The sequence below is a fragment of the Phocoena sinus genome, chromosome 11 (genome assembly GCF_008692025.1).
Source record: "Phocoena sinus isolate mPhoSin1 chromosome 11, mPhoSin1.pri, whole genome shotgun sequence".
Taxonomy (NCBI): Eukaryota; Metazoa; Chordata; class Mammalia; order Artiodactyla; family Phocoenidae; genus Phocoena; species Phocoena sinus.
The window spans coordinates 18,818,655-18,845,037 of NC_045773.1; the positions used below are offsets into that span (position 1 = coordinate 18,818,655).

Genomic DNA, 26,383 nt, shown 5'->3' on the forward strand with positions numbered 1-26,383 from the left:
GTTTTTATTTCAAGACCAGAAATCTAAAATCTAGAGATACGAGTTTGCATGTTTGGGTAAGTAGATCAACAATGTTAAAACAGATGTCTGCTCTTCTTATCTTTCTGGTCTGCTATTTTCACCGTGTTGACAGTATCTCTTCTCATGGTTGCAAGATGGCTGCTGTGGCTCCAAGCATTACAGCCTCATCAAAAATATCCCAAAAGGAAGGAAAAGGGAGGGCAAGAGGGCTCTGTTCTTAGGCTGAGGTAGATCCCAAAAGTCTTGTCCAAGTTGGAGAAAAAGCATAAAGAACCCCGTGGACTCAGATCAAGTTTGCTTTTAATATTGTTTACTCGAGAAACAGCTAATAAACAATGCAAAGGATAATGATATGGGTCTAGAATATGGATGGGTGGAGACAGTTTCCCATTACCTCCTTTGCCCCTCACAGAGGGGGTCTTGAAGTCCAGTGGTCTTGGAGGATCACACAGAGTGGCACGTCTACCGGGTGAATGGAGAACAGTGTTTCGAGTCCACTGCATTTTACAACCTCAGCCATCTCAGTTCGCGGACAACTTGAAATGCCCGTAAGCCTGCTGCTCAGCCCACCGTGGCACTCAGATCTATTGACTGTGTTTGGAGACTTGGAAAGTTTTCAGGACCTGCATGGGGACAATCTCCCCTTCTCTGTAGAGGTTAGTTCACCCTTTATGTCTAAGAGTTCAGCCTGTATGTTCGAAAGCTTAACAGCGGTTGAGTTGGGAAAAGAGGAAGTAAGGACTTTGGACGCAAGAAACAACACAGCAAAGGCATGTTGGTGTGACCCAGTATGGTCTGTTCGGGGCACTGCCAGTGACTTGCAGTGGCTGGAGCACAGAGCCTGAGTCGGGAGTGGGAGGATGTGAGACCAGCGCGGGAGCCAGGAGCCCAGGTGTGCACCGTGCGAGCCCAGCAGAGGGGTGACTGGGCCAAGAAGGCCTTCCAGAAGCCTTGGATCTGAGTCCAGCACAAACCTGATATTCAGCTAAGACGCTGGGGTACAGCTGTACAGGTTAGTTATGCCCGTGTCATCCCAGTTATTACACATTGTGAATATTGCCTCTGCTCTGGAGGAGGTGGCGAGGGAGTCCCCAGGCAGAGGAGGGGGACGGGCTTTCCAGGGAGCGCTTATACAAAGGTAACCAGAGAAGGGCGAGATGGAAATATAAGGGGAAGATGAGGCCAGGGTGGTGGAGGGGCCGGACCATAAAAGGCCTTCTGTGGCAAACCAGAATTTTGCACTGGTATGGGTCATGGAAAGACAGTGAAGGGTAGAACCAATCTTGCCAACCCAATGATCCATCCTGACTCAGCCCCGGGACCTGGGACCCTGTTACCTCTTATGGGCAGGGTGTTTGAAAATGTAGATGGCTGATGGTGAGCCCAAAGCCTTGGCAGAAATGATTGTGTTGTATTTTCTTTCTTTCAAAAAGAGGGAGAAAGAAAGGAAGAAAAAGAGAAGGAAGGAAGAAAATAGAGGAGGAAAGGAGGGAGAGAAGGAATAAGAGAGGGAGGAAGGGAAGAAAGAAGAGGAAAAAGGGAAGAAAGGAAAAGGAAAGAAAGAAGGAAAGGTAGAAACCAATATGGCAAGACTGACAAGATCTGGCAAGGCTGAATGGTGCATATGGAGGTTATTCTTCATCGTTATGGTTATTGATTTGTTCTTCGCCTCCCCACTTAGAGATATTTCAATTTGTAAAAAATGAACATGGTCAGGTGGAAATCTAAAAGTAGATATGTCTTTCCGCAAAGCGATTTGACATATGGTGTCAAAAGACCTAAAGATGCTCATTTTTGACCCAATAATTCCATGCCAGGACATGCAGAGATTTATAGACAAGCAATCTATTTTCTTTTGCTTCAAGTATAGACATAACCCATTAATTTCACCTGGGGAGGAGTGGCGGAGGAGTTGTGCTAAATTAACTTGTCAATGACAGAAAATGTGCTATTTTAATGGAAGTCTTCCCCAAATACATTGTTCCTGTCCTGGTACAAGAAGTAGAGTATTCTGAAATACAAGTAACCTTCTCTTGATGATTCTTTATTAAGATAATTAACAATCAAAGTACAGGCTAATAAATTCAGTGATGAAAGTAGCTGTTGAGGTGCAAGGGGAGTTTTGCTCCTGCACCCTATTCCTCTGGACAGCTAGTTCCTCCGCATCTCTTGGTTCTTCTTTTTCCTTTACAGTTGGCCGTCATTTCTCGTTACTTGTCACTTGAATTCTCATTAGAAATCTCCCATCCAGTCAGAACAAAGCAAAACAAAAAACAGGAGTTAGCCCTGACAGCCTAGTTCCCATGCCATGGCAGGTGCTAAAAATTCTGACCATCACATAGGCTTAGTGACTTCTGTTTTTTGAACTTGGATCACTTGTGGCTGGTGGGGGGATGTTGGACGAGGAGAGATTTACTTCCTCGGCCTGTCTTTAGATAAGCTAAGATTTCTGATGAGTGGCCCTTGGATAATTAATGTCTACCCGGTCGTATGATCTGGGGAGAAACAGGCTGATAGTTACTCGTACTTTCCAAATAGGAGACTGTCTGCATAGACTGATTGACATTTACGGACAAAATAAAATAATGCTGACCATTCACCTGCGAAATTGGCCACACCCTCTTATTATGACTTATCCATCTTGGACTGAATATTTAGTAGTTTATATTATGCGCAACTCAAATTTCAATATATTTACTGTACCCACTTTAATTATTATTTTATCAAAATGGTTACTTTGCTTACATTCATGTTTTATATGTTCATAAAAAAGTTTTGAAGCAGTATATATATATACTGCTTCTTCCCTTGAAGAGAAGATCTGCAGATTTTTTATCTTGCATTTTAAGTTAACAAGCCTCCAAATGTCTTAGAAATTATGGTCAGCTAAACAGCATGCACTAAAAGGATAATAAAAACATGAGTACCTTACTTAGACGCATATTACCACCTGTCACAGTCTCAAACAACAACAGGAACAAAAACCCACTCCAGAATGAAAATACTGGTATATTTATATAATGCAAAGAGAAATACAGATATAAATCCTCAAAACGGAAGATACGTTAATAAAAATGTAGCGTTATAAGCGAAAAAATACAGTACTTGCAGAATTTAGTCTTTCAACTTAAGGTTACAACGTGTCTAACAAAGAAATAGTACTTAAAATTATAGTTCTCATTATTAATTTAAAATAACCATCAGGAGAACAGCACAGCTTAACCTAGCAAACATTTTAAGGAAATGCTTTGTCTCATAGAAGTAGAGTATCATTATATTCCATCCATTTATACCATGAACAAAAGAATAACAGTTTTCAAAGTGGCAATTAGTTTCATCAGACAGAATAAAACTGGGCTCTTCAAAGCACAAACTGTTCCCCTAAAATTATTTTAATTTTTATTGGCAAAAAATACCTAAACAGTTTTGATTTAGCACTCTGCTTGTCTCTGAGCCCTCCCCTCCGTGAACCACAATCAGTACATACAAAAACATGCAATACTGTATTTTCTCCACACCATTACTAACCAAAACACTTCTTACTCTTTTGAAAGGTACAGTTTTACAGAAATGTTTCCACTCAAGATTGGTATGATACAAAGAGCAGTTGTCGCTGACGGGCATTTGCTAGTAGTATAAAGCAAGGTAGGAAACAAATCTTGTGTTACTTGTTACTGATTAAAAATGACTGCCTTGCTACTCGTTCCCATTTCTGCTCTTTAAATTCAATATCAATACTGAACAAAATTCTCAACGCCTTCAAAGAACCACAGCAGTCCAACTGACCCCACCGATGGCAATTCAGAGGGAACTTGAGACAACTTTCCCTCTTTTCTCCTGCTGCCAACAGAAGACCCTCAAGAAATCAAACTTGTTAAGTCCCCCTGGGTTCCTCTACCTCAATGCAAAATGTAATGCCACTTGAGGTTGTCAAAAATAGCTTCTGTAGAAAACTGGCCATGGTCTTTAGGAAAGGTTGCATGAAAAAAAATTAGTTTAGCTTTTATTGTAAAAAAAAAAAAAAAAAAAAAAAGAGTAACTCATGGAATAAAAGACATCAGTGCCAGTACAAAGATTCCAGGGCCTGCTGTCAGGATGAAAATATATTTAGGAGAACAATCGCAAGGAGCTGGGGTGGGGCTGGGACTTCGAAACCCTCCCCCCAAAAGGAGTCTGTACAATCCTAGTGATGATGCACTTCGAGAGCCGTTTTGAAGGCAGCTCAGAAAATTAAAAAGGGGGCAGAAGGGGGAGAAAAGACGTCACTGTCCAAGCCAAAGGGAGAGGCCGGGTTGCGGTGCAGGTGAAGGGAGAGCCACTTATAAACCGATGCCTTTCAAGTCGCAGGGGAGGGTGGCCTGGGTGGCCTGGGGGCTCTGGCAACAGGGGAACTGGGCTCGGAAGCAGTCCCTGAGCTCTCTGTTGAAGAGGAAGCACACGACGGGGTTGATGCCGGCCTGCGCGAAGGTCAGCCACACGGAGGCCGTCAGGTAGGCCTGGGGGACAGCGCCGGGCCGCACCAGGACCCGCATGTAACTGGCCACGACGTAGGGCCCCCAGAGGAACAGGAAGAGCAGCGTGATGGCATAGAACATCTTGCACAGCCTCTTCTCTGTCTTGAACTCCTCGAGCACGAGGAGGCGGCGCGCGCCACGGCCGGGCCCGGCCGGCCGGATGCCCACGAGCGCGGGCGGCGTGGGCCCGCGGCCGAAGCCCGCCGTCCAGTTGGCGGCCGCCTGGCCGGTGGCACCGGGGCCGTGGAAGGTCCAGTCGTGGCTGACGGCGGGCACGAGGCGCGCGGGCCGCATCTTGCGGCGATCGTGGATGAAGAAGAGCAGGCGGAGGTAGACGAGGTGCGTGGCGCCCACCACCACGGCCAGCAGCAGCAGGAAGCCCAGCGCGCCGGGGGCGCCGTCGGGCCGCTGCTCCAGGGCGCACGGCGCGTCCTCCTCGTCGCCGCCGCCGCCGCCGTCCAGCACTGGCGGGAAGGCCGCGGCCAGCGCCAGCGCCCAGGCGGCGCACACCAGCATGGCGGCGCATGGCCAGCCGGCCAGGCGCTCGGCGTAGAATCGGTGGTGCGCTATGGCCAGGTAGCGGGTGACGCCCACGCCGAGCAGCAGGAAGGCGGCGTGGAAGCAGAAGAGCGCGGCCAGGAAGGCGAGCAGCTTGCAGCCCAGCGCGCCCGGCGGCGCCCCCGCGGCGGCCGCTGCCCGCCGCGCCGCCAGCATGACGGCCGGGAGGCAGGCGAGCGCGCGCAGCCCGTCGGCCAGGCACAGGTCGAGCAGCAGGTAGTACGGGGCGCGGTGCAGGCTGCGCTCCCGCACGATCAGCAGCGCGAACAGCACGTTGCCCGCGAGGCTAACGCACAGCAGTAGGCTGAGCGTGGCCAGCTTGAGGCCCAGGGCGGCCGCCTCGCCGCCGCCGCCGCCGCCCGGCTCGCTCGCGTTCGCCATCGCGGCCTCCCCGGGCCGGGCTCCGCGCTCCGCTCCGGGGCCGACCCCGGCCTCGCCGCTCCGCAGGCCTGCCGGCCGGCCGGAACTCAACCAAGCGCGCGGGTCTTCGGCGAGCTCCCGGGCCGGCGGGGCTCAGCCCGCGCCCGGGTGACCCCTCCTCGGCTCCCCGAGCTGCCGCCGCGTCGCCGCCATCTCAGGAATGGTGCGCGCAGGAGGCGACGGCCACTCCCTGCGCCTCGGGCGCCGCGGGCTTCACTGCGGACCGGGCCGCGCCACCGCCCGCAGCCCCTGCATCCTCCTCCTCCTCCTCCTCCACCTCCGCCGCCGCCGCCGCCGCCGCCGCCGCCGCTGCGCTTCTGGGCTCTGCCCCGCGCCGGGCCAGCGGCCGTCCCCGCCGCCGCCGCCGCCGCCGCCGCCGCCGCGGAGCCCCCTCCCCTCCGCCGGAGCGCGCCGCGTGGCCGCCGCCGCCAGCCCCGCCGAGGCATCCCGCGCCGCCCGGGCCGGGCTGGGCTGGGGGCGCCGCCGCAGCAGCTGCGGGGCCGGGAGGCGGCCGGGAGGGAGGCAGGGCCCAGGACGCGAGGTGGCGGCAGGTCGCGTTTGGCCCCAGGTAACGGGGGTCCGGCGGCGGTGCCCGGCGCCCGCCCTGGGGTCACTGAGGTGGCCGTGCGCGGGGTGGGGGGGGGGGAGGTTGCCTGGCATGGCAGGGTCGGGAGGCCTCGGGGCGTGGGGGCGGGGTGTGGGACCGGAGGATCTGGGATGAGCCCTCTGCCCGCAAGCTCATAGTAATTCACAGTCATCGTCGTGATCACAGCCTTGTAACCTCTAGTATTCAGGTCAGCACTGATGTGGGCGGTAGTGTTCTGGGGAGCTTTACGCCCTCAGCGTTCACAGAAATGACAAAGTTGGTTCTATGCTTAAACCCGCTTTATATCTGAGGAAGCAGAGGCTTGGAGGTCAAGGGAGTTGAGAGCCGGTAAGTGGTAGAGCTGAGATTCAAATTTCACTCGGTCTGATTTCCACGGCTGGACTCGCCAGCGACCCTGAAGCATACCCTGTTCTCTGCCCCATTCGTGGTCCCAGTGAAGGCATCTGTCAGGGAAAAGAAATTCAGCATTTTCCCTTGATTTGGAAGGTGAATCCCATGCCACCTTCCTCCCAGGGTGTCAGTCTTCTGGGAAGCCCGAAAGGGCAGCCCCTGTTCTGATCCTCACCTGCACCAAATTGTCTCCAGGCTTTGCGTAGGCTGTTCCCTCTGCCTGGACCAGCCCCTCAACGGGCTCCCCATCCTCTGGGTCACTCTTCTGACCAGTCTAGCTTACTCTGTACCATTGCCCATTCATTTCCTTCTTAGCATTTAATTATTTGGTATTACGTATTTTTATTGCTTTTGAAGATCCCGTCCTTTCAACTGATCTCTAAGCTCCAGGAAGGCAAGCAACTGTGTCTAGTTTTTCCTAACCCTGTATCCGCAATGCCTAGGATGGAGAAGCCAGAATTAAGAAATATGTTCTTTCTTAGGTACACTCATTTTTTTCTTTGTTTTATGCAGAATATTATTTATTGGCATGGCAGGCACTGTGATGGGCATTTTTAGGATGACACAAGATCATAGAAAGCCTTGTCAGACTGAGGAGTCTAAACTTTAGTCTATAGGCAGTCAGGAGCCCTTGGAGGTTTTTGAGGGAAGTGCTGTGATTAGAAAACGACTGATGTGCGTCAGGAAGATTATTTTGACAGTAGTGTTTAAGAGGAATGACAGAGCAGAGTCTGGAAGTCTAGTCCAGAGCCTTAGCCTTTAATGTGCCCAGAAACCACTGGGGATCCTGATTCAGTACGTCTGGATGGGGCTGGAGATGATGCCTTTCTAATAATTTCTTAGGCGACACTAATGTCTCTGGTCTACAGACCACACTTGGAATAGCAAGGACCTTGAGGGCATTTGGACATTTTGTAAAAATCTAAGTGATGGCCAATGAGGGCCTGACTTAGGGCCCCTAAGTGGCCAGGGACAAGTGGCTGACCAGGCAAGTCTACGGATATTTGTTGACAGAAAAGAGAAGTAGATTTTGGAGAGTGTTTTGGTCAGGAATTGCATTTTGATAATAGTAGCTCAAAAATGTACACGAGTTTATTTTCTTCATAAAACAAGAAGTCTGGAGGTTAATGGCATTGAATTATTGGCTGTAAGTCTGAGTCTCTGAAAATCTTTTAGCCCTTTCCTCGTGATCAGTAGGCTGCTGACACCCCAGCCATTCCCTCGGCATTCCAGGCAGAAAGGAGGAAAAGAAAAGAAGAGCAAAAGTGTCCTTGCCATCTAAGTGGGCCTCCTCTGAAGAGTTTTCTAGAAGGCCTACATGATAACAGACACGTATTCATTGGGTACCACTCTCAGCAAAGGATATTGGGGAGTGATTTCTTACTTTGATATTTTAGAGCCAGGCACATAGCCACAGACGGTGAGTTCCAGCCTTGATGTGGACCTTAGCACTTGGGCTGCTTCTGCCCAGAGGAAGGGATGCCTTCTTTTAACGCAACCACAACTCTGGTTCCTTTATGACACTGTTAAGGGCAGCCTGTGTTCGCTGAGCACTTGCTATGTACCAGGCGGTGTGCTGAGTACTTGACATGTGTTGTCTCGTTTCATCATTCTAAAGGCCTTACGGGGTGGGTACTGTTATAATTTCCATTTTGCAGATGAGGCAGAGAGGTTAATTTGTTCAGGCTTTCACCAAAAGTAAGTGTGAGAGCTGGGACTGCAAGGCAGAAAGTCTGACTCTAGAGCCCACGCTCACAACCACCACGTATTGCCCCTTCACTGTAACTGCAGAAAAAGGTGCTACCTTGGTAAAAACAAACAACCCAACACTACTGATATTCACAGAATTAAAGCCGCTTCAAAGAGGGGAGAGATTTTCAAAAGCATCTCATCCAGTGTTTTCATTCTGTGAACTCATACATGGCCGAGTGGGCAGTAGAATCCGGGTCTTCTCACTCCTAGGTCAGTCCCCTTACCACTTAGATGAAATCTTCATAGTATTTGTTCTAATGATCACCTGACATTTCGCTTAACCTCTTGGCATCTCAAATGTTCCCATTTACAAAAGGAGAAATTGGACCAAATGATTTCAGAGGGTCCTCACCTCTGAGGTTCACTTTGTATATGAGAAAATGAAAGGTAAATGGTTATACAATCCCGGATGGGGAGAGATTTATTCTGCATAAAAAGACCCATAAGGAGAGACAGTAGTTCCTTATGATTTAGGTTTCTCTAAGGTTTCTGCTTCTCTCCAGGACTCAGTACGCTTCTCTTTGGGATTTGGATTAGTCATCTTCTAAGGATCAAATAGCAGAAGCAGCAATAGAAAATATATAAATCACGGCTCTCACAGCAGTTATATGCCTGCTTCTTTCATTGTCACCATTTGTTCAGAAGATTAATACTTAAGGAAAAACTATTAACGTTTCATTGCCAGAATCAACTTATTTTCCCTTTATTGTTTCTCGGGAGCTTCACTGAAGAATTTAAAATAGTTTCTTAGGCGCCAGTTTGAGTGCTAGCATCTCAAAGCGTAACAGCTCGGTGGGATTCTTCCCTCTAAGAGAAATTGCTTCCTTTTGCACATAGATAGAAAAGTTGGGGTTTCCACCCCAAATTAGTTCTGTTACTTCTTTGCTGCACATGTAGGTGATGTGAATGGTAATGGAAGTCTGCTGTTCGGAAGACTGGTCGACAGACCTTGACAGATTCAATCAAGGCCATGGTCCCCATCATCACGGGAGCCAGTTTGGCTGATGTCTCCTGTCCAGCCTCAGGCTTCTGGCTAGTCATCTGCCAATGGGCATGTTGAGCGTCAAGTTAGAGGAGGTTGGTTTGACTTAGTCTCATCCCAACTCTTAGAAAACATGAGGCAAAATCTATGTCCAATGGATGCTGAGTTATCAAAGGATATTACTCAGATTGGCCTCTCCATGGGAGGGAGTCATAACTTCAGGACTGCAAATGGACTTGGAGTTAAATATACCTTAGTTCATATCCGAGTCCCATCAATTACTAACATGTATCCTTAGCCAAGTCCTTTACCTCCTCTGAACCTCTGAGCTTCAAAGGCCTTTTGCGAGGAAGATTCCATTAAATTCGATCCATTTACAAAAAAAGAGTGTAACGCAAGGTGTGCACCCAGGTGGTGTGTAATAAATGGTAACTACATTTTTTGCTCTTACTAGACTATAAATGCCTTGGCTAACCATGGCTTGATTGACTTTTATATTCTCAACCTAGCCTAGGAGGATGCCATACACACACACACAGACACACACAGACACACACACACACATATATGTGTATATATATGTGTCTCAATATTTGTGTGGCAGGTGTGAATGTCAGTCTATAAAATCAAGGGTGCCAGAAATATAACTGCTTCGTAGAAACTTAATTTCTGACTGAGTTGCCATTTTGCATTGATGGTGAAGAAAAACATGTAAACTTGGTGCTTCTGGGGTTTCATCATGGACCTTTGCTTCTTTGGGATGTGACCTAATTCCAGGCTAGTGCCCAGATTGCCCAGCACACAGTCGTTCAGGGTAGTGTGTGCATGTGTATGGGAGGTCAGTGATGTTTGGTCAGTTGTTGCCATGTTTTTTCTCTCCTTAAAAGTCATTGTGGTTTGGTGATTCTTAGCTGTCTCATGCCAGACTTGGGGCGTGAGAATAGGGGCTGAGGATCTATATCGTATTAGATGTCTCTCAGCTCTATGTCTGGGAAACCCAGTGCAGATCCCCTCTCTCAGTACCCTCTCGCTCTTCCCTTCTGCCTTCGTCTCTGGGGGCTCCCTGTCTACTCCAGCACTGGGGAATACTGTTCTTTCTGTTCTAGATAGTATAATTGGTCAGTTCTCCTGGGAATCGGTGGTCCAGAATTTTAGGTGTTTGGGAGAACAAAAGTCAGGAAGCTACCTTCCGTAAACCTCCTCCTTGGCGAGGAAGCCTGGACCCTGCTATCTGCTTCAGTGTGGGGAAGGAAAGGGAAAAACAGGAAGAAAATGATCAGGTCATATCTCAAAATATTGTCCTTGCTGTATATGTTTGTTGAATGAATGACTGTAATATGTCATTCATGTGTACGTTCATGGCATACTGTCACACTTCTAATAAGCAAAATATGGTTTAGTGGAAAACTCTTTTAACAGTTTTCTCCATGTGCAAAAAATGAAGTTGGACCCTTACCTCACAAATATAATGTACAAAAAATTAACTCAAATGTATCATAGACATAAATGTAAGGGCTAAAACTGTAAAACTTAGAAGAAAACATAGGAGTGAATTTTCATAACTTTAGATTAGGCAATAGTTTCTTAGATATGACACCAAAAGGATGAGCAAAAAGTGGAAAAGATAGATAAATTGGATTTTATTAAATTTTTAAAGTTTGCACTTCAAAGAACACCTTCAAGAAAGTGAGAAGACAACCTACAGAATGCGAGAAGGTATTTTCAAGTTATATATCTGATGAGGGAATTGTGTCTAGAATATATAAAGAATGCCTATGAATCAACAGTAAAAAGCCAAACAGTCCAATTTAAAATTGGGCAAAGGGTTTGAATAGGCATTTCTTCAAAAAGATACACAAATGGCCAATAAATACATGGAAAGATGCCTACCATCGTTAAACATTAGAAAGATGCGAATCAAAACCATAGCGAGATACCACTTCACACCTAGTGGGATGGCTGTTATCAAAAAAATAGACAATAGCAAGTGTTGACGATGATGTGGAGAAATTAGAACCTCATACAATGCTGGTGTATAAATATAAAACGATGCTGCTGTTTTGGAAAATGGTTAGGAAATTTCTCATAAGTTAAACATAGAGTTACCTATGACCCAGCAGTATATACCACTCCTAGGTATATACCCAAGAGAAATAAAAACATGTCCACATAAAATTTGTACACAGATGTTTATAGCAGCATTTCTCATACCAGCCAAGGGGGGAGCAATCCAATTGTCTGTCAGTGGATGAGTGGATAAACAAAATGTGAGTTCTCCACGTAGTGGAATATTACACACTCATAAAAGGGGATGAAATACTGACATATGCTGCAACATGGACGAACCTTGAAAACATTATGCTAAGTGGAAGAAGTCAAATGCAGAAGACCATGTATTGTACACTTGCATTTCTATAAAATGGCCAGAGTTGGCACATCTATGGAGACAGAAAGCGGATTGGTAGTTGCCAGGGACTTGGGGTAGAGGGGATTGAAGAGTGACTGCAAATGGGTATTGGAGCGTTTGTTTTGGGGGTGATGAAGTTGTTCTAAAGTTAGGTAGTGATGATGGTTGCACAACTCTGGATGTCCTAAGCAAGTACCATAATTGTGCCCATATTTCATATTAAAGTCAGGTCACCTCTGTAACCTTAGGATGTATCCTTATCAAAAGAGTGCTGCCGGCCTAGAAAGTGACATGGACTCCTCATTGCTTCCTGAGTGAATGTAAGCCTTTAAGGTGTGAACTCTCGGGCCCTTCCCTGGGGTTGGTCACAGAAATCAGTATGTCTTGCCATAAGGTTATGTGTACAAGGGCTGTGTCTTTGGTTTGCTTCTGTATTTACATGCTTTGATGCCGAAATGAACTTGGGAGGAGGGATTAAGAAATTCTTATTCAGTCAGTAGCTTTACAGTCCAGCGTCTACCCATTGGGAAAGATGTTTTTTTTTTTTAGCTCCATTAGTGCACCAAGGTGTTTTGCATACACTGTCTAGTTTACTTCTACAAAACCCTGTACCCCCATTTTACAGATGAGAAACCTCGAGTCTTATGTTAATTACAGCAGTTAATTACATAGTCTATAGTGGTAAAGCAAGGTTAAAGCCTGGTCTACCTGGCCTGAAAGCCTGCATTCTTAATAAGTACACATACAGGGCTGCGTTGACTAATACATAATTGAGGGGGAAAAAAACCTATCAATATCTTATAAATAAATACTAAACTGAAGGTTGTATTACTTGGTACAGAATTGAGAAAAACCATTATGCTATAGGCGGTATTTTAATCGTTTGAAAATGAACGCTTCTAACATTTAGAAGAAACAAAAATATACACTTGTCACCACTTAAAATCTCATTTTTTGATATTTTGGTAGTATATTTTTTTCAAAGAGTTATAGCCATGGCTGCAAGTGAGAAAAAAGCCTTTTATGTGGCCCCTCTCTTTTCTATTGTATAATGTTTAATAGCTGCTTCAGCTCCCTCTAGGGTTAAATCATGTTGTGATCCTAAATTTTACTTTTGAAAGATGGAATGCAACTATCAGGACAAGGGTGCTACTGTGAGTGCCAAAGATGATAGGATCAAACCTGTTGCTTAAATGTTCTCTTCCTGTGTGTGGAATCATGATATAATTAGTAGATATCAGAGCTACTACTTCTGTAATCCCCTCCTCCCCCTCCTCTCTTATGTACTCAAAAATCAAATAGTGCATTGATTGTTGTTATTTTCTATTCTAGAGAATTATAGAGACTATAATTTTTAAGATACAGTTTTTTGGAGTACACCCTTATCTAATGGTCTAAGCTATGGTACTGAGGCCCATAAGACACACCTTTAGGGATGTACCTACTCTTTCTTGATTTTCTGTCTTACCAGTTATCCAATAACTTTCTTGTAATGAAAAATGAACGTTTAACTCTTTAAAATACCCACCCTCTATACACGTTCGCATCCACACGCATAAATTCTTCCTCCGCCCGCCCCAAGCTTTGCACTGGGTTTTGATTTAGATGAAGTGTAGAATCTTTCACTGGCCAGAATTCTTACCACTGTTAGGGAGAGTATCTGCAAAAATAAAAGGTGGGCTTACCTCAGAGACAAGGCAGACCGATTTTGATGGTGAAACAAGCCACATAAAAGGTATGACTTTGGCACATTTCTCCTTAGACTTCCATGTGATTTTAAGAAGGTCTGATTTCAGTGTCACAGACATTATGAGTAAACAGCTGCATTTCTCAGAGCCACCCCACCCCCTGCTGCCACCCTTCTGCCACTCTCCTAACAGGCATAGAACTCTAATGAATACAAGTTAGTTAGAGTCAGCTTGGCATCAGTGAGCTGTGGAATTGTAAAATTCCATCTTGTGTAGTATAGTTCACAGCTGAATCACACATGAAAACTACATTTTGTGAATTGTACACCTTTTTTGTTATCCTCAGAGCTAATGATTGTGGTTTTTCCTCCCCGTAAAGTGATGTGTGCCTGTAACCCACTCAAATTTTTTTTTTTTTTTTTTTTTTTTTTGGCGGTACGCGGGCCTCTCACTGTTGTGGCCTCTCCCGTTGCGGAGCAACAGGCTCCGGACTTGCAGGCTCAGCGGCCATGGCTCACGGGCCCAGCCGCTCCGCGGCTTGTGGGATCTTCCCAGACCGGGGCACGAACCCGTGTCCCCTGCATCGGCAGGTGGACTCTCAACCACTGCGCCACCAGGGAAGCCCCCACTCAAACTTTTTGACAGAACCATACAGTTTCACTCACTACAGCCAAACTCATCATGCAGTCAGGTGGTTGTATTTTTGTCCTTGGAGACATCTCTCCTGGAACCTTCATTCTCTTCAATCTGATCTGAACAGCCGTCTGCACGACTGTTGCCCTGGCACTTCCCTTCAACGTCATGTTTGTCTCTTCACTACCTTCCTATGTCAGAGCTCCTGTTTCCTGTAGCCCACATCTTTTTCTTCTTCTTTCCTTCTCTTTCTTTCTTTTTTCATTTCTTTATTTATAAATTTATTTATTTATTTATTGGCTGTGTTGCGTCTTCGTTGCTGTGCGAGGGCTTTCTCCAGTTGCGGCGAGCGGGGGCCACTCTTCATCGCGGCACGCGGGCCTCTCACTGTCGTGGCCTCTCTTGTTGCGGAGCACAGGCTCCAGACGCGCAGGCTCAGTAGCTGTGGCTCACGGGCCCAGCTGCTCCGTGGCATGTGGGATCCTCCCAGACCAGGGCTTGAACCCGTGTCCCCCGCATTGGCAGGCAGATTCTCAACCACTGCACCACCAGGGAAGACCTTTTCTCATTTATTTTTTTTATTTGTTTATTTTTTTTTTTCTCATTTATTTTTATGTGGTGTATATATCTCAGTAAGATTTTACATATCTGAAACCGCACTTTTTTTACCTTCATACGTGATTGATAGTTTGGCTGGGAATAGAATTCTCCTAGTTTGGAAATAATGGCTAATGATGTTGAGCATCTTCTCATGTGCTTATCTGCCATCTCTGTATCTTCTTTGCTGATAAATCTGTTCAATTTTTTGCCCTTTTTTCATGATACCATTTGTATATATTTTTATTATTGAGTTTTGAAAGTTTTAAGAATATATTCTGGAGTCAAGTTCTTTTTCAGATACATGATTCACAAATATTTTCTCTTGGTCTGTGGCTTCTCTTTTTATTCTTTTAATAGTGTCTTTTGACAAGCACAAGATTTTGATTTTCACCAAGTCCAGTTTATCATTTTGAATTATTTTATGAATCTGATTTTTCTGTCATATCTAAGACATCCTTGCCTAAGTCAGGGTCACAAAGATTTTCTTCTGCGTTTTCTTCTAGAGGTTTTATTTTCTTAAAATTTTGTGTTTCATATTAAGCTAAGTCTTATAAATGGTATGAGGTATGGGAGGTATGGATTGAAGTTCTTTTTTTTTTGCATATGGATAGCCAATTGTTCCATCCCTCTCTTGAAAAACTACTATTGTTCACACAATTGCCTTTGCATTTTTGTCAAAAATCAATTGTTCATATATATGTGTGTTTGTTTCTGGACTCGCTATTCTGTTCAGTTTATCTACATCTATCTTGAGGGCGATACTACACTGTATTGATTAATGTGGCTTTTCAATAAGCTTTTAAAATCAGGGAGTGTTATTTCTCCAAATTTGTTCTTCTTTTTCAGAATGTTTTGGCTATTCTGAGTTATTAGCATTTATATATAGATCTTAGAATCAGTTTGTCAAATTCTACAGAAAAGCCTGTTGGGATTTTAATTGGGATTGTGTATAGATCAATTTGGGGAGAATTGAAATCTTAACAATACTCCATCTTCCTCTACATGATCAAGGTATATTTCTCCATTTATTTAGGTCTTTAATTTCTTTCAGCAATATTTTGTAGTTATCAGTGTACAGTTTTTACACATCTTTCACCACATTTATCCATAAGTATTTCATAATTTTGATACTATTATAAATGGTATTTTTAAAAACTTCCATTTCTCATTCTTCAATCCTAGTATATAAATATATTATTGAGTTTTGTATTGATCTTGTATCCTGAGATTTTATTAAACTCACTTATTAATTCTAGTAGCTTTTTGGGGCAAATTCCATCAGGTTTTGTACATAGATGATTGTGTTGTCTGTGAATAAGGACAGTTTTACTTTTTCTTTTCCAATGCTTTTTATTTCTTTTTCTTGCCTTATTGCACTGGCAGTAAGTACAATGTTAAATAGAAGTGATGAGAATGGACCTCATTAGTCTCTTCCCCCATATTAGAGGAAAAGCATTCAGTTTTTCACCATTAAGCATGATATTAGCTGTAGGTTTTTGTAGATACCTGTAGATGAGGAAGTTCCCTTCTATCTGTACTTCCCTGAGAGTTTTTTTTTTTTTAAATCAGGAATGAATGTTGGATTGGCAAATGCTTTTTCTGCATCTTTTGAGATGATTTACTATTTCAGTTTGTTAAATGATGAATTATATTAATTGACTCCCAAATGTTAAACCAATGTGCATTCCTGTGAGAACCTCTAGTTAGTCCTGATGTATTATCCTTTTTATGTTTTCCTATATTCTACTTGCTAAGATTTTGTTTGAGATTTTTGCATCTATATTCATGAAGGTTATTTGTTTCTAATTTTCTCCTCTTGTACTGGTTTGTCTGTTTTTTGCTTCAGAGTGGGGCTGGCCTAATAGAATGAGTTGGAAAGTATTCTCTCCTTTCCAGTTTTTTTTTCTGTGTGTAGTTTGTGTAGAAGAAGAATTTATGTAGTTGGTATTATTTTTTCCTTAAATATTTGGTAGAATTCACGAGTGAAGCCATTTGAGCCTTGAATTTCCTTTGTGGGAAGGTATTTAACTACATATTACATTTCTTTTATAGATATATGGCTATTCAAGTTAGTATCTATTTCTTGAGTAAACTTTGGTAGTTTGTGTCTTTCAAGGAATTTTTCCATCTCATCAGTGTTAATTCATTTTCAGAGACTTATTAATCAGCCCTTTGTTTTCTTTAGAATTCCCTCGCTGTCTGTAGAGCCTGCTTGATATCATCTATCTCATTCCTGATTTTGGTAGTTTGTTTCTTCTCAATTTTTTCCTGAAAAGTCTGACTAGAGGTTTGTCAGTTTTTTTAAATCTCAAAGAACTATATTTTTGTTTCATTAATTTTCTCTGTTGTTTTTCTGTTTTCCACTTTATTGGTTTCTACTCTGATCTTTATTATTTCCTTTCTTTTACTTAATTTGAGTCCAGTTTTCTCTTTCCAGTTTCTTAACATGAAGCTGAGTTCATTGATTTGAGACCACTATTCTAAGTATTCTTATTATAAAATTTTCCCTCAGTACTCTTTTAGCAGCCTCCCACAAATTTGATGTATGTGTTTTCATACTTATTCATTTGAAAATACTTTCTAATTTCCCTTTTGATTGCTTTTTTGAACCACGGGTTATATAGAAGTGTGTTATTAACTTATATATATTTGGAGATTCCCAGGGATATTGCTGTTATTAATTTTTAATTTAATTCCATCGTATCAGAGAACATACGCATGTGACTTGAATTCTATTAAGTTTATTGTGATTTGTTTTATGGCCCAGAATATGGTCTGTCTTACTTAAATGCTCCTTGTGTACTTGAAAAGAATGTGTATTGTGTGGTTGTTAAATAGAATGTTCTATAAATGTCCGGCCAAGTCAGTCGATAATGTTGTTGAAATATTTTATACTCTTAGTGAATTTCCGTCTACTTGTTCTATCAGTTATTGAGAGAGGGGTGTTGAAATCTCAGACTATAATTATGGATTTTCGTATTTCTCTTAGCACTTCTAACCGTTTTTTCTTCATGTATTTTGGAGTTCTGTCATCATCAGGAGCAACATGTTTAGAATTGCTGTGTCCTCTTGATGAAGTAACTCCTTTACATGATTAATTGACCTTTGTCATTCCTGGTAATATTCTTTGCTCTGAAATTTAATTAGTGTGATAATAATATAGCCACTCCAGCTTTCTTTTGATTAGAAGTGGCACAGTATATCTTTTATCTACTCTTATTTTTATATTTAAAAAATTATTTCATGGTAGGATATGCTCATAAAATCAAGCTAAGGATCAATGTAATGTCTAATTTTGCTTAACAGTCTATGCCTGGGATTTCAGGATGTCTGCTTGTATGTGTGTGTTTGCGTGTGTGCATGGGTGTGTGGTTTCGAATGAATTCTTGAAGTTCTTTCATTTTCTTAACAGTTTTTCTCATATAGTCTTGGTTCATGGGAGGTGCTCAGTAAATATTTGTTAAATTGAAAGTTTTTGTGTATTACCTGCAGAAAGAAAAATAGACTTTCTATCCTTTTTACTTTTAACCTGCTTCTGTCCTGTTGCCTTTCTGCTCTTTTTTTGTTGTCATTGTTAAGGTTTGTTTTATGTCCAGGATGTAATCTATATTAGTGAACATTCTAGAGCATTTGAAAAAAATGCGTATTCTGCTAAAGTGCGGTATATCTCAGTTAGGTATTGTTGACTGATTTTGTTGTTCATTTCTTCTTTACCCGTGCTGATGTTCTCTGTCTCATAGTTCTATCGATTGCTGAGAGTGGAGTGTTTAAGTCTTCAGCTATAATTGTGGATTGCCTTTCTCCTTTCTGCTCTTTCAGCGTCTGCTTTGTGTATTTTGAGGCTCTTTTGTTTGGTGCACACATATTTGGAGTCATTATGTCTTCCTGGTGGGTTGATCCTTTCATCCTTAGGTAATGTCGTTTGTCTCTAGTAAACTTTGCTCTGAAATCTATTTTATCTGATATTAGGAGAGCCGCTCTTACTTCTTTGTTTTAGGTTAATATTTACATGGTATATCTTTTTCCATTCCTTTTCCTTTCCATTTAACCATGTTGTATTTGAAGTGAGTTTTTTGTTTATAGGATATTGTAGGATCACAGGGTTTTTGCTCGTGTCATTGTTTGTTTGTTTGATCCACTCTGCCTGGTGAAGGTAGAAGCCTAAGCTCCCCTCTTGGCCTTGCTGGTTTGGGTAGAGGTAGGGTCACAGTCTTTCCCATGGTGTTTGGTTGGTGTAGAGTAGTTCTTGTCTAAAAGTTTTTATCTTGCTTGGCTACTCCTTTCCGTGTCCTTTGGTTAGGGAGAAAGGCTTTTGTTGGGGCTTTTCTTGTCTGTACCCATTGTCGTTTCCAGGTTGTCAGCTTTTCCAGCTCCAAATCTGGGATATACGTGGCCAAAAAAAAAAAGAAGAAGAAGAAAAATCCCAGGGAACTCACCATCATGTCATTCCTTGGGTCCCAAGGTCCCTAGCTGGTGTGCCACCTTCTTTAAACCTTCTGTTTGTTTCATATATAATGTTTAGGAGTTTTCACTGTACTCTGTGAGAAAAACTGAGAAAGGCATTTCTACTCCATCTTGCTGGAAGCATATTTCTTCTCTATTGTCTCTGAAAAGATGTGTTACTGGACACAGAATTCTAAGATGACATTTTTAAAATTTCAGCACTTTGAAGAGATTGCTCCACTATCCTCTTGCTTGTATTATTTCCCATGAGAACTCTTCTCTAATCCTTATTTTTGTTTCTCTGTTCATAGCGTATCTTTTTCCTGGTATCGAACAATTTGATTATGCTCTGCTTTGGTGTGATTTTCTTCATGTTTTTGGTGTTTGGAGTTCATTGAGATACTTGGATCTGTTGGTCTATATCTCTTAAACGGTCCCTCTCTAGAAGCAGATGGTTCGACCAAACTTACAGCAAATGCTAAAACAGCTGTTAATTTGTAGTTGAACTCTGATGTTTACTAGTCCCGTATTGTTTATTTAATAAGCATCTATAGTCTTTGTACACTTTTTCCACAGTGTTCAGTTTTTAGCATTTGGGAGCATAATTCGAATCCTTCCCTAAGTCAAAGGCCGAGCTCATTTTTCATATGACAGAGAGACGTCTTCAGGGAGGTGAAACTTGTCCTCAAGAGAAGAGTTTATACATGTTGGGAGCACAGGCTTGGAACCAGACTGACTTGGGTTTCAACTCTGTACGTCTTGCCGTGTAATTGTGGGAATGTTCTTTAACCATTTTGAGCCTCCAGTGTGTAAAACGGGGATGATAATTGTATCTACCTCATGGGGTTGATATGTGGAATAGCTGAGATAAGTAAATATGGAACATAGTTAAGCAGTCGTGAAATTGTAGCTATTATTGCTGTTGGTATTTTTTTTAAAGTAGTCTGTGTTTTTTAGTGCAGCTTTAGGTTGACAGTAAAATTGAGCAGAAGGTACAGAGACTTCCGTTACTCCTGTTACCCCTACATATGCACTTCCTCCCCTACCGTCAAAATCCACCCAGAGGGGTCCAATCCATGAACCTACATTGACACATCATTGTCATCCAAAGTCTGTAGTTTACCTTAGGATTCAATCTTGGTGCTGTACATTCACTGGGTTTGGACAAATGTATAATGACATGTATCTGCCATTAGAGTACTGTACAGAGTAGTTTCACTGCCCTAAAATTCCTCTTTTCTTTGTCTATTCCTCCCTCCCTCCCCGCTAACTCCTGGCAAATACTGATCCTTTTACCGTCTCCATGTTTTTCCGTTTTCCAGAGTGTCATATAGTCAGAATCATATAGTACGTAGCCTTTTCAGATTGACTCCTGTCACTTAGTAATATGCACTTAAGCTTCCTCATGTGCTTTCATGGCTTGATAGTTCTTTTCTTTTTATCCTTGAATAATATTCCAGTTAATGGTTGTACCACAGTTTATTTATCCACTTACCTGCTGAAGGACATCTTGGGTGCTTCCAGGTTTTGGCAATTATGAATCAAGTTGCTATAGACATTTATCTGCAGATTTTTGTGTGAACATATTTTCAACTACAGTACTTTGGCTAAATATCAAATAATATGATAGCTGGATCGTATGGTAAGAGTATGTTTAGGTTTGTAAGAAATCGCCACTGTCTTCCAAAATGGCTGTACCATTTGCATTACCACCAGCAGTGAATGAGAGTTCCTGTTGCTCCACATCTTCATCAGCATTTGGTGTTGTCAGTGTTTTGGATTTTGGCCATTCTAATCAGTGTGTACCCACATCCTGTTGTTGTTTTGATTCGTAATTCCCTAATGACACGTGACGTTGAGCATATTTTCATATGCTTATTTGCCATCTGTATATTTTCTTTGGTGAGTTGTCCAGGTCTTTGCCCATTTTTAAATCAGGTTGTTCATTTTCTTATTGTTGAGTGTTAAGAGTTCTTTGTATATTTTGGAACTGTTGGCGTTTTCATTTGAATGATCATTGTCTTAAGTGCTTGGACAAAGGCTTTGTTGAGACCTCAGCATTCTAGGCTGCAAAACATGTAAAATCTTTTTTCTCATCTTTTGGAAGGAGGTAGAGAAATTATCTTCACCTGAAAAAAATTACAAGATGTTCCCAAAGGAACATCTTTATCCAAAAAGAATTTCCAGCTACCTCTTAGATATACTGTGACTTCATGGACCTTCCAAGCTGTGAATCTTTCCCCACAAAATTAGCTTGTACCATGTGTTTCTTGATGATTGCCTTAGTAAGTAGTGGGAAATGACTGCTCATCACAGCCTTGCCTTTCTTCTGTGTCTTTCTTACATGCATGTCAATTAACAAGGGCCTGTGCTGTAATCAGCAGCAGTGACAGTACACCTGTTAACAAATCACCCCAACTTCCAGAGAACTGGCCTAGATCATTCTGTAAAACATAGTCACTAATGCTGTAGAAGAAAAATATGTCCTATTGTTAATGAACGTGGTATTATATTGTCTGATTTCCATCCTTCACCCCTTCACTGTGCGTCAGTAGATGTATATCATGGGATTCACTTTCATTTTATGCCTTTTATTTATGCCCCAGTTCTTTTGCAAGTAATTTTAATTCTCCCTTTTATGAGAGTGAGGCTCTGTGTCTTTGTAGTTCTATATAAAATAAAGGGAATGATTGTTTTTAATGCATATTTGAAAGAAATATAATGGATTTCAGCTACAACAATTTCTCCCCATTTAGAGGAGATGAACACCTAGTTAGATGAAGAACGTCATTCCTAGTATAATTTGAATACATCCTGTTTCCATGACAACTTGTACTTACCAGCTTGCCTGCAAAAGAAGTGTTTACACTGGGGTTCCATTTCTTTTAATTCCAATAATTTCATTCCAGTTTGGGGCTATTTTTTTTTTTTTTTTGACATGGGCTGCTTCTGAGGGAAAGAAACCAAAAGACCATTTTGGAGGTAACTTCACCTTCAGAGTAAAAGGAGGGGAGTCACAGGGCAAATGCTAATGAGCATGGGAAATGAAGATATTTTTGCAGGTCATAATCATTTTCTCCTATCTTCCAGTTAAATTAAATCAACAGAGGTGATGCAACAACTTATTAAGATACTCTTTGATTGGACAGAGAATGATTCAGTTCTTCATTTCCATCTGGACATTATACTCATTAGGCTTGTTTCCTTACTGCTAATATATGTCTTGCCTTTATGGACGGTTTGTGCCCTCTTACTGCTAAATTTCGATTCTTGCAAAGAGTATGGTCTTATTAATGGTTTTCCCTCAGAATGAAAGATAGGAGATTATTTGCATCATTGACTATGCTTTTGCAACATATGAAAGAAATGATACTGTATTTTATTGACAAGATTATGTTTCATACAATATAAAAGATGACCCTCGGGTATTTTAGGAATGATAGAGAATCATCTCAAAGTTAGGATAGTTCAGAGTTTAGTTCTGAGGGATCTAGAAGGTTTTGAAAGGACAAAAATGATTCTTAATTATCTCCAAGATCATTGTCAACATAGTAAATATTTATGACACATGCAAGGTGATCTGTGGGCTACCAGGTTGCTCATAACTCCCACTAGGGACCACATTTTGTAACACACTTTGTGTAAATAATATGTGCATATCCTTCACTTCCCAGAAAAAGACACCATCTTACCATAAAAACCAAGAAACTGTTAAAGACATACCATAACGTGCAAATTAACATTATCTACAGAATATGTAGCAAATGAAAATCAACAGGAAAGAAGTAAAAAAATGACAATATCTTTCTTTATTGGGAGCATGCAGTTCCTGCTGATGGTAAGAGATTAAGTGACTGTGCGAGGTTTCATTGGCCTAAAATGCTGTTTGAAAGCATCTTCGTGATTCCTAATGTAGCACTTTGCACACGGTAGTTATTGTTCTAAGAATTTTATGCGATTACAGGTTTTGGGGTTTTTTTTTTTAGAAAACAAGTAATGTGGTTTCATTTCAAAAATTGCTTATTTTCCTTTTCTAATCGCCCATCAGTTGATAATAGCTTCTCAAATTTTAGACTACTCAGCTCTTAATAAGTAAATGACTTATAAAACATTTCATGAATGTTTTAATCACACAGGGATTCATCATCTCAATATTTATTGAGTATACGCTACACGAGCCACCTGTTCTGTGGAGACCACAAAGGTAGGCTTCCCACCCTCAAGGAACTTAGGCTAATATGGAAAATAAGGTACAGGTGGTCATTGCGTAACATGGCTCATCACCTCCTAATCGTTTGCTGAGCAAGTTGATATTTTCTATATCAGGATTTCTTAAGCCATAGAATGATGTGATTATTTAAGATTAAACATAAAGCTGTAGAAAGCACGATGCCCTTCCTCGGAATACTGGCTTGCAGAATGCTCCCCTTGGTGATATCTGAGCCATAATTGACAGCTCAAAACGAAATCTTATCCATAAAGCAGTGAGCTTCTTAGCCGTGAAGAAGTGACCAGCTGGTTGCTGGTCACTCTACCAGCAATACACTCCCACCATACCAGCAATTTTCAGCCGCTGTGGGGACTGGAGGCCTCCATGATGGACGTGGCAAGCCACGTGCAACAGCCCATACTCCGTAGACGTGCTCCTAGCAAGACCAACCGCCCCGGTTTGCCGAGGACCGAGGAGGGGTTTTCCAGGACTTCCCGTGCCCCAGTCCCAGGCAGACCAGGACAGTCGGTTGCTCTACACATTCTTCTTTAACTCTCCAGAGTGCAAAGGAGAACACCTGTGGTCAAACAAGCACAGGAGGTGTGCGGCTCTCCCCGCCAGGAACGGTCATCAGGAAACAGCGCCCAGCACTCGCGGGGCATTTTAAGGGCTCATGCAGAGCCTCGCCTCCAGACAGCACCGCGAGGCAGGGACTAGCAGGGCACTCACTGTTCAAGTGAGAAAAAAGGAGATGCAGAGAGCTTGACTCAGTTTTCCAAAATCACCCAGCTGTTAAGTGTGGGCAGCTCACCTTGCCTCTCTACTGTCCATCTTTTCCTCTCCTTTAAAAACTTCCAAAGACCATGTGGAAGCCTGCTGGCCTTCCTCTTCAGGTCCCGTTTCTCATCTGAGTCATCCTCACCTCTCTGGCTGATCGATGGGCCTGGGGGAGCATTAATAACTAGTCTTCGATAAGGAGTCAGTGGTTTGCAGAGTATATTTATTGCAGGGAGGGGAGGGCACATAGTGGACACAAACCTTGGCAACAATTTAAATGCCCAACAGTAGGAGTTGCTTTTTAGGAAAACTAATGTGCTATCCCCAGAAAGGATACACTGACCGGGGAGAAAGTCTAGAAACTGGGAGACGAATGCACAGACTGTTCCTTTCAAGCAGTAGCTGTTGTATACCCAGTTCATTTACTGAACAGCTCCTGGTGATGTGTCATACATATGGCTGGCCGTGGGCACACAGCAGAGCAGAACAGGGGCCTGGCCCTCTGGGACCGGATGCTCTGGTGTGGGATACGCTAGGTCAGTGCGGCTGGGACACGTGCTGGGAAGGAAATGATCAGGGGTGGAGGCGACTTGCTGTAGAGCGGGAGGCTGGGGAAGAGGCTGCCCGGAAGGCCTGCGTGGGAGAAGGGACAGCTGTGCAGAACAGAGGGGCTGGAGGTTCAGGAGAGGAACCAACAGGGGCCGATGCCTCAACGCTGCCACAGACTTGGAAAGGCAGGAAGGATCCAGAAGATGCTGAGGTGAGCCCTGGTGGCCACCGGAAAGTCTGAGCTTTCTCCCAAGAGCTGTAAGAAGCCAGTGGAAAACTTCAGACATGGTCAAATGGGTGTTTGGGGACAATTGCTCAGGCTGCTGTCCCACAGCGGGTTGGAGGGAGGCTGGTGCCGGAAGCAGGGAGACTAGTGTGCTTGGCTGGACCTCAGCAGGTGAGGTCCGAGGGCGGGTGCCACCCCTGGGAATAAAGAGGAAGACCAGTGCAAGGGCGGGAAGACAGGACAAGGACTCAGGGAGGTGGAAGGTGGGACAACCGAACCTCAGTGCCACAATTTCCAAGCCCAGTGACTGGGAGGACCGCCGTCTCCTCATCACAAGGGCTTTAATAAGTGCTCTTTCCCTTTGCCCTCTCTTTTCCACTTGCAACCCTGAACCAGACCTTCAGGGGTCTTTTAGATTCTGTAACATTGCTTGAGCTTTTTCCATGTGCAGCTTGCAGGGTGCCTTAGACGTGTTTTCTCATGCATGCCTCAAAGCAGCAACAAGAGGGAGCTCTTGTTATTTACCTCTTAGTTCCACAGGAGAAATCTGGAGCTCAGCAAGGTGAATAAAACTTCCCCGGGTCACACAGCTTACCTGGGGCAAGGTCTTGGTGAAGGCAGGATTCAGTCTCACTAAAGCAATCACTCTCACACCACACTACAGTCTCCCCTTACACCCCCAGTGTCCCAGAGGCGTTTCTAGTCTCCCCCACCCGTCCTAGCCTTGCCCTGGGACGGACCAACCGCAGCCCTTGCCTTTGCTGGAAGTGTCTGTCAGGGTCTGTGCCTCTGGCCTGTGCCTCCAGGCCCAGTATCTGGGGAGACAGGTCTGCCATCTAGTGGCCACTGCCTTCCTTTTTCCTCCGAGCTTTTAAAAGAAAGGAAAACGTCGGGAGTTTCCACATACAAGACAGGCCTGCATATTTATAGCATCACACCCTGTAAACAGGAAACTTTTCAGTCTTAGAGAAGGAGCCCAGTAACATAAACATAGCATATTGCCAATGAGTTTCTCCACCCATTCAACAAACACTTAAATAGATATATGTATTGTGTGTGTGTGTATCAAATATTCATTCCACTGCTAAGTGTGCTTCCTGAAATAGGGATTTCTTTTGTCTGTATTGCTCGCTAATGAATCTCAAGACCCTAGAACAGTGGCATTTACATAGCAGACATGCCACAGATATTTACTGAAAGTGGAATAAATGACTGCTTAATATTTACTGCATCTTTACTGTATACCAGGCACTTGATGTGTACGTTTTCTCATTTAATCCTAATGACATCTCGAGAGGTAGGGACTATCAGGATACCCATTTCTTAGATGTGGAGACAGAGGTGCAGAGGGATAAGAAGCTTTCCAGGTTTGGGGAGAACTGGCTTTTGACTCAGATGTTCTGACTTTAGAGACCCTGTGTTTCATACTGTGCGGAGTGCCCCTTGTGTGCCAGGCCTCGTGTGCAGAATTGCCACCGTTCAGACGAGCGGTAGAAATACCTCCTGGGGACCACTTGCCATTCCCCTGCCACGTTTTGTCTTTACTGAGTGAAGCTTCCCTTTCCACAGTGCTGTGACAGCAGTAAACGGAGTGAATTCAGGAAAG

General features: G+C 43.3%; 2 protein-coding genes across 2 annotated transcripts in view; one reads left to right on the forward strand and one right to left on the reverse strand.

The window, feature by feature from the left end:
- EIF4E3 (eukaryotic translation initiation factor 4E family member 3) overlaps positions 1-26,383 on the forward strand; it is an 86,023-nt gene that overhangs the window by 16,683 nt on the left and 42,957 nt on the right. The window contains exon 4 of the mRNA XM_032648554.1: positions 23,152-23,219. The gene's annotated coding sequence lies outside the window, so the exon portion shown is untranslated. The remainder of the gene's footprint in view (positions 1-23,151; positions 23,220-26,383) is intronic.
- Positions 2,050-5,792, reverse strand: GPR27 (G protein-coupled receptor 27). Its single transcript, XM_032648553.1, has one exon. It carries the CDS (start codon positions 5,472-5,474, stop codon positions 4,341-4,343), a length of 1,134 nt encoding a protein of 377 aa, XP_032504444.1. The 5' UTR covers positions 5,475-5,792; the 3' UTR covers positions 2,050-4,340.

Coding starts and splice junctions, on each gene's coding strand:
- GPR27 (XM_032648553.1), bottom strand. CDS start 5,474: ATGGCGAACGCGAGCGAGCCGGGCGGCGGCGGCGGCGGCGAGGCGGCC.